This window comes from Telopea speciosissima, chromosome 3, assembly GCF_018873765.1.
Source record: "Telopea speciosissima isolate NSW1024214 ecotype Mountain lineage chromosome 3, Tspe_v1, whole genome shotgun sequence".
NCBI classification, from domain to species: Eukaryota; Viridiplantae; Streptophyta; class Magnoliopsida; order Proteales; family Proteaceae; genus Telopea; species Telopea speciosissima.
In genome coordinates, this window is record NC_057918.1 from 50,845,467 (window position 1) to 50,854,541 (window position 9,075).

The window sequence follows — 9,075 nt, forward strand, 5'->3', positions numbered from 1 at the left end:
CTTGGCTGTGTCTGCACCGTAAAGGATCTGAATTGCCTGAGGTATGGTCGGTCTACGTAACCCAATCAAATCCACTGATGTGTTTGATTTTTATTTTTAATTTATGAAAGTGATATGTTTTATTATATATTTTTTTATGAAAGTGGTGTTTGTGTTTGATTTCACTCGTGCAAATTTACATGCTGTCACTTTGGTAGATTTCTTGGGCACTTAAATTTTCATTTTTTTTTTTTGTTGAGAGGAGGGGGGTTGGTTTGGCTTGTCGTAGGGTGGATAGAAAATTGCTTTCCCAGTGCAGATTTGATTTGATGTCAGCCAAACGGCATTTGGTTGAGGCCCAATTTCATTGAGAGGCTCGGCCAACCATTGCTTGCTGAAGAGTCAAAGCGTGGGCCCAAAAGTACTACTCTATGCCACATGTTGATAATAAAGTTTCGAAATCTAAGAAAAATATGTGCATCCACCACACACTTAAGTGCGATTATGGAGAATGTCATCCCCTGGCTTTTAAGACCATTCCCATTGTCCTGCGGTCATCCTCTATGTACACAACAGCCTTATAAATCAAGGTTCTAAATCATGGTTTCGAGGCTGGTTTTGGTCACTTAAATCGGCCTCGAAATAGAGATGTGTCAGATCTTGTGTCGAGGTTTTGACAATGGGTTTCCAACCTGGGGACTTCCTGGGTTGAAACCTAGGGTTGAAACTTGAAACATGGGTTTTGTTTTGGCCAAGCTTGAAACCGAGACTTCTTGGAGATTTCTTGGAGATTTTGATCAGTTTCAATCGAGATTTTAGTTTCATGCTTATAATAAAAGTGAATTGTCCATAATCACTTCTGAGGCAGCCTTGTGTCCACGGAGTCTCTTGGGCTGCGTTTGGTAACACTGACAAGAATGATAGGTAAGTCTGTCTTTCTGCTCGTCAAAAAATTTATGTTTTTTATCATGAGCGTTTTTAACACACCCTCTCTCTCTCTTGACATTTCTTACCATTGACTCTTGTTCCTTCCTCTCTCCCAACACCACTATCTTCTGCAACACTAGAGACAACTCGAAACCACAAGCCATAGATTCTTTTGTGAGATTTTAAGAACACACACCGATACTGAGAGTGCAAAAGGTGTTTTGAAAAAATCAGAAGTCTATCATGGATACATTCCAGAAGCTGAAAAAGGTTGGAGAAGGAACATTCGGGAAACTCTACAGAGCGCGAGGTTCTCCAGGTATCCCCATGTCGTCAAGTAACTCTTTTTTTGGTTTTTCTTCTTTTATCGATTAGCATGATTGCACTTCACTTTATTTTGCTTCCTTAATTCAATCATTATTATTTTTCTATTTCTTTTCTGCCATGTTCTTTGTGTGATTGGTTTTCCCTTTTGCTCCAATACCACTGTTTTCTAAGGAATTCGTTTCTTTTTCGTGGGGATTTCTACTTTCAGTGTCTGCTGCTTACTCTATTCATCCGGTTTACTTTTAGTAATACTGAATACTGAAGCAAAATTTTCTATTGTTGTTGGCGATCCTGCGATTGTTGGATTTGGATCCTTGGCAGCCTGACATTTTTGAATTGTGAGAGGTAATTATGATTGAGATTGTCTACTCAACCATTGGATTTGCATCAAATCCATGTAGCGACCTGTGAATTATCGTAGCACGAAGGCCGCTCAATCCCAGGCTGCAGAGGATCCAAATCCCAGATTAGATGTAAAAACAAGGTAAGAACAAGGATGAGAAGACAATTCTATACTTGGTTTTTGAGTATATGGATACTGATTTTAAGAAGTTCATCCGAACCTTTTGCCAGACAGGAGAAACCATTCACCCTTAAACTGTTAGGTATGATAGCAAACAGTTTAAGAGAGAGAGAGAGTTTTCATCTGCTTCATCAACGAGTTTATGATCCGAGGCTATGCCAATCCAACGGCTGTCAGAAGCAAAGGAGAGAGAGATTCAAAAGGGAAACCATGCAATAAAAGGAAACCTTAAGAAATCCACAAGATTTTCAACACATGATAGCCAAAACATGCAATAAGGAAAAACCTTTTGAAATCCACACAAGATTTTCTACACATGATAACCCAAAATCAGATCACTCTTCACCTTCCATGGAATCAGATGACATTGGGCAAACCATATATAGGAACTGTCATTACCACATAAAACTGAAACATAAGCAAACTTCAAAAAAAAAAAAAAAAAAAAAAAAAAAACCACCACCACCACTACTACTTCTACTACTAAGCAAAGAGACAGAAGGATCTAACTCATGAAATCCCCTATTGCTTGGTACAATCAGTTGGCTTGAAGGAAACTTTCCCACCTTCAATATCATAACCAACCAAGAAGTTCATCTGAGCTATGTTACCAAAGATAGCCAGATCATTAGTAGGGATGAAGGCAAAACATACTATATTCTCAGAAACCCTAACAAATGTGTTCAATGGATTCAGCTTCACATCGCCACCAGCAAAATGTGCAGTGATCGGAACATCAATGTCCTTATCAGTCTCGTAGCATAACTCGAGCAACTCTGGGTCATTAACAGGTGTAAGATTAATAGCATCCTTCACTGCAATTTCAATCTCATCATAGAATTCTGATGGTAACAATGTCAATGTTGTACCCGAATCAATGATTATGTTACCATCCTCTTCATTCTTTTCAGCCGCTTTCGACTTATACCTCAACTTCTTGTCTCCAACACTAACACCTTCAAGGGTAAGGAAATAGAATGTAGCAGGAGATTTTGATACTAGAGGGGTTGAAACCACATTTTCCCCTGAAACCTCTGCTTGAGCACCAAAACTCAATCTACTAGTCTCATTCTCAGCTGTTAATGGAACCAAGCAGTAAGAGAACTTACCATCAATTGATGAACCCAATTGGGAAATCAATGACAGAGAACCACCTCCAAGGCCTATCAAACCAGAACCATTTTGATCAAAGGTGCCATTATTGTTGTGTCCACAACCAAATACCTTCTTTGGTAAGGAGACAAAACGACCAGAATTGGAACCCAAACCCAAAGTGAAAGTATCTGTGGCAAGATTGCCAATAGTGAAGGATTGGTCACCATATTGATATGAGTATTGACAAGAATCTCTAACACAAGAACCTTGGTTACCTAGCCCTTCACAAAACCCTGAATCACAAGAAAGGTCTCTAAAAGTAGAGGATTTTTTTGGATCAAAGAAAGGGGCTACTTGCTTGTAACAACCTCGACAAGGCTTGCATTGTGTCCATATAAGATCACTACCAGTATCAGCTATTGCCATTATCTCTACTGGTGGAGTTCCAATTGAGATTTTCATGAGATACTCACCATTGTTTGAGACAACAGTTGATGAGACATCTGTTTTGGAATTCAAGGGTTGTTTGAAGTTATCAATTCGGGCTATCGAGCGACGAAAAGCATTTTGCCATCTCTTCAAAGGAATGTCTGAAGGATTGTAATATGGAGAGAGTAATGAATCACGATGGATGAGATCAATACTGAAACCACCTCCATTTCTGGCTTTGATAAGAGAAAGGCTTGAATGACAAATGAGAAGGAAGAAGGAAACTAAGTTGAGAAAAGTTGCCATGACTCAATCAAGAGAGATTGAGAGATAGAGAGATTGAGAGGATGAGAATTGGTTCTGTGATTACTGAATTTAAAGATGGAGAATGGGAAGAGGAGAATATGAAGCAAATCCATGGAAGGTGGAAAGTGATTTGATTTTCTTCTGTGGATTTCAAAAGGTTTTCCTTTATTGCATGGATTCTTTCCAAAATTCATATTTCTATTGAATCTTATAATAAATGATAATGGAAGATAAAGAGTACTGCTGAGGAAGATGACTTTTATTGAGTCTAGTTTCATGTAGTATTTGCTTCAACAGCCGTTGGGCATAGCCTTGGATCACAAATTCGTTGATGAAATGATAAGATAATATGGTGAAATTGATAACATAAATGGTTACGAGCATTTAGGGATAATATAAGCAAGATTTAGATTTGTTCCCATGAGATTTCTTGAGAATGGATCCTCTGCAGGTACGTGCAGGTACATGTAAATGTGAGAGGCAACCACCTGTCTCTTTTTGTTTTCATAAATACCCCTCCTCACCTTGTAAATAGCAATACCGGGACAAATGGTTGCTTCTCACATGTACATGCAGAGGAAAGATAATTGCTTGCTCGGTTGGCACCTCAGAAGTCACAGGTTTGACTCTCTTATCAATGTCGGTTCGAAATTATGATTTGAGGAATTAGTATTGGATCAGTTGTATCGGTCGATTAGTATCGATATCGACAGACACTGATATTGATTCCTGATTGATCTTGTTTCGGTGGATCGATACGAACAGTGGTATATATAAAAAAAATTCAATTTTTTTTCTTAAGAAAATAGGGGTAAACTTGTGATACTGACCGATCTAGATTAGTATCAGTACGTCTCAGCCAATAACAATACCAATATCGATGGCACATAAACTTTTTTATTTTATTTTATGAGTCTTATGAACTTTTTGAAGTTGTATGCATGGTTGTGCATGATGTACGATCGTATTTTCAACAGTTGAATGGACACAATCATATACCATACGTCTCTTTATCCCAGTCCAACAGTTGAGGCACAACCGTTCATCATGCACGACATGCACAAAATCTTCTTGCATAATTATACATTACTATTTACCCAAAAAAAATATTTTGGAAATATACTAAATGGACCAAGATTAGCGATCCACTTTTTGTCATAACATTCCCATTCCCATCATATAAATGTTTGAACAATGAATGGCCTAATAAGATTATTGGAAGATGAAGCTCTCAACATGATATCTTTGTAAGAATAGTCTTTAATTAGCTCGCTTTATCCGCTTGTAACTGTGACTTAATCAAGAATGTATCTTGATAAATGCGTCTCCCCACCTCTTTCTCTTCTTTGGTGACCGTTCTCTTCCTTTCCCTGACGCATGGATTAATGCACGCATCTCATACCGATCTTCCTCAGTTTATTTATGACTAGGTACTCAAGAGGTTTTACCTGAACAACTCCTAAAAACAATCCGAGGTTGGGCTTTTTTTTTGGACTGAAAATAATTAAAACCAAGGTTGGATTGGGTTGGGTTTGGTAGGAAAATTATCTCGGCCACAGTTCCTCTTATAGAGGGGGTGGTAGACCCCACCCGGGCAGAGTGTTGGGCATGGGTAGGATGGTCATTCCAGCCCCCCATATTAGAGTAACTGCGGAACTGGAAGGGATAAAGATCTGGGTTTGGTAACCACAAACCAAATGCTTATACTATAATCTATCAATTTGGAAAATGTTTAGTCCAAACCAATTCTTCCGGATGGAGATATGAATCTATGAACATAAGTTGACTTTTCTACCTTTACAGTTCTGCGGTGCTTGCTTCTCCCACTAAAAAAAAAATACAACGTTCTAACATGGTGGACTATTTGGGGAGATGAAACCCTCAAAACTTAACTGACTTTCCAATCCAACTATAAGATTGACCAAAGATACCCTCCAAGTTGCCCAAAAGGATCAGATGTGTGGGAAGCCCTTCTTTTTTCTTGGGTTGGGGCGGGGGGGAGGGGGGGGAGAGGGGTGAATAAAGCCTTTTTCATTATTATGTAGCTCATATAAGTCAGATTCAAGGGCTTATGCAGATTCCAGAATATGTGGACAACCAAAATGTAACATCAAGAATCCTTACCAGATATGGCCGAGAAGAGAAGCTTCTCCCTTTCCTCTCCCCCCTCCTCCTTCTCCCCCTTCTCCGCCTCCTCCTCCTCCTCATGGGCTTTTGAGTTTTTAGTGCTTTAGGCATTAAAGAATTCACAAGTTTAAATTTGATTGGCCACACATTTGATTGAACTTGAGAAACTGGCTTCTAGGGGTCTGCATGATAACACTTCTGTTTTTAGGTCATGTTTCTATTCCAGAATTGACTTTTTTGTATTTCTGTTATTAGGCCAAATTTCTTGACAAAAAAAAATATTTGGTAACGCTTAATAATTTTTATTTCTAGGCCAGAAAAGAAACAAAAACACATTTTTTATGCAAAATCATTTATGCTTCTAAAACTTCTATAAATTTTCAAAAATGTCATTGAATACCTAAAAATTTAGCGGAGGTGTTGGTGGTGGTGGTGGGAGGTAGAAGTGGAGGTGGTGATGGTGGCGATGGTGTAAAGGAGAAGGTAGCAGAGCTTCTCGAACTCCTTCCCACACCGGCTAAAGTTAACTGGCCATGGCATCTTGTTCTAGTTTTTTTTTTGAAGATTTTAAATAAAGTTACTGGGATCCCTATATCTAAAGTCGAGGACAAATCAGTTTTAGAAATTTCTAATTTTCTAACCCATTAGGCTTTGAAAAAAAGGCTAAATTTTGTAATATATGGAAACCCTATATAATTATATATATATATGAAAGAGAGAGATTTATATTGATTTGGAATATGGTATTCTGTTATTGAGTAATCCCATTATTAGAGATAAGCCTTTATTATTAGGACTTAGTGGGATTCTTGACTTGGACAAAGCTGGCTGGGCCACATACCTTAGCTCTAGGTTGCCACCACATTGCATGGAAATTGTGAGGTGGTAGTACTTCTAGCAGCCACCTAGCAACTAAGGTTTAGTGGGATTTTACTAGTTAATTAATCTTGGGGTTAGACTAAGTAGTTTGTTAGGTGTTGGATTGGTGTTTTAATTAAGTTTTTGGTTATGAATAAGGGTAATTAGTTTTAGGATGAGGGTTTGTATTGCTGAGCTAGTAAGTGCTGTAATGAGTTGCAGGGAACCTTAGATTACAAGGAAGAAAAAAAGAGCAATAGCATTTCTAGTGGATCACAACATCAAGTCTCAGTTTCATGGGTTGTTTTTGTGTTGCAATGGGAAATTAAGAGGTTGAAAACAAATTAAGGAATTGAAGAAGGAATTTGAAGATTTTGTTGCTAGAATCAGTTATTTTCTAGGAACCGGTTGGCCGGATGATATTAAACCCATTGGGGGTTGGGCGGACTATTCGTTTGTTCAGTGTGAGCAGATAAACCTGTAAATAGAAAGTTGAGAGTAGCATTCGTGAAGGAAATGGTCGACCTGTAGCTTCGACTGGCTACTTTGTCTGGAGGATCTAAAAGTGAGAATTTTGTAATGTTTTGATTTAAAATGGCTAGGCTTTGTCATAAGCAATAACTGCACATCAAGCCTTACTAATTATGATGTTACCCCATGTAGGAGTTATTGATTGACAAAGTGTGTGAATACCTTACCAAGAATTCTTGAGGTGAGTGAGACTTACTTAACTACTGAATCATGAACCAAATAATATTGCAAACAAGTAGTGACTGTGGTAGTGTGCTACCGTTGATATGTTGCTACAATGTAATTTTATGTATATGATATGGTTGTGCATATGTTGGGTGTATTATACCTGTATGCTGCTTTAAAAGTTGTATGAGATGAATGATTGAATGATGTATGAATTTCTTAGTGTTTGCTAATGGAAAAAGGTGAAATGAACAAAATGATGTCATATGTAATAACAAGTACGGTATTTGTTATCTGAAAAAAACAACTATATGGTATGCTATTTGGAGGAATACTCTTAAAATGCCTTGATAAGAAAATGTTTAAAAAAATTAAAGAACTACATGAAAAGAAACAATGAGAAATGACGTGTGCGCCTTTAGCACTGTTTCCTCACTTAGAAGGGGGAAAGGGGTGAGGTGTATTCTATGATTGTTTCCTCACTTAGCCAGGGGGATGGGATGAGATAAAATCTATGACTATTTCTCACTTAGTAGGGGGAGGAGTGAGATGTTTAATGACTATTACTCATTTAGCAGGGGGAGTAGTCAGAAGAGACGTGTGCAATATATAAAGAATTGAGAAGTAAAAAAAAGTACACAGATATACGAATGTAATATATGTCAACAAAGTATAAGATAGTTTGTCCACAAAAGAAATAAAGTCTTCATGATTAATAATCTTGGGCCTTTATTTAAGGTAATTTTTATATAGAATGCATGTTGAAATTGATAATTGATGTGGTTATGTAGGTTTTACTCATTGAGCCGTTAGCTCACCCCAATGTTATGTGTAATTTATAACATAATGAGTCATGTAACTCGATAAGGGTATTTTGGGTGTTGTTGTCCTTTTTTTCTTTGTTTATTCCCCTGCTACAAGCATAATCGGCTATACAGGGGTAATATTATAATTATGCTCATAAGTAAAAGATATAAATGAAGGGGCTGTGAGTGAAGGAACAATTCACTCAAGCCATTCTCTCATTCTTGGTTCAGCTAACATGGTATCAGAGCTGGAGCTAACCCTATTCTGATCCAAGGTTCCACAACCTCCATCTCTTCTCTTCTCCTTTCTCTTTCTTCCACCTTCGATCTCTTCTCTCATTCTTCTCTTGGTTTCTGTTCTTCACCTTAGGGCAGCACTAATGAGGTGATCTTTCGTCTAGTTGTTGCCCTCTATCCTACCTCCCTTCTTTCTTATGATTTTTCGGCTCGATAGATGCTGCTCCTTCCTTGCAGTATTGAAGACTTCCAGGTTATTGAAGATTTAGCATTTTTTCTCTTATAAGCTCTTCTTCCCTTTTTTGGAACTTCACCTGTGCCTCCTTTGCAGCAGCTTATATCTTGAGATTGAACTCCTCTGAACAACTTCTTAATCCAATCAATCTTTTTATTCCAGGGTTTTCTAAAAACCTGAAACTTATCGATTTTCTGGTTTGGGAGGTTTCTTTCTTCCTTTCAGTTGCTGATTTTCTTTTTGGAGGAGTGTGTTTTACCTTAGAGAATCATTCTGCATTTCTGCCAACCTTTTGTTTGAGTTTCTTTAAGATTTTCCTTCTCTGAATCAATTTTAGCATACAAGAATGCCCAACAGGTGTTTCATAAATTGCCTCTTATAGCTCTCCTTCTTAGATTGATGTTGATATTTTCAGAGATGATTTCTACCACCAAGAGTCTCCTTTGACAATATTTCAGCCTCAAATTTTGAGTTTTATTGGAGATTTCCTTTTCCCTCTCTTGAGATCGATTGTCTCTCTTATTGATCTT

General features: G+C 37.8%; 1 protein-coding gene across 1 annotated transcript; it reads right to left on the minus strand.

The window, feature by feature from the left end:
* Positions 1–2,278: 2,278 nt before the first annotated feature.
* Positions 2,279–3,586, minus strand: LOC122655257 (aspartic proteinase CDR1-like). Its single transcript, XM_043849464.1, has one exon. The coding sequence runs from the start codon at positions 3,584–3,586 to the stop codon at positions 2,279–2,281; it is 1,308 nt and encodes a 435-aa protein (XP_043705399.1).
* Between the last annotated feature and the right edge of the window lie 5,489 nt (positions 3,587–9,075).

Coding starts and splice junctions, on each gene's coding strand:
- LOC122655257 (XM_043849464.1), bottom strand. CDS start 3,586: ATGGCAACTTTTCTCAACTTAGTTTCCTTCTTCCTTCTCATTTGTCAT.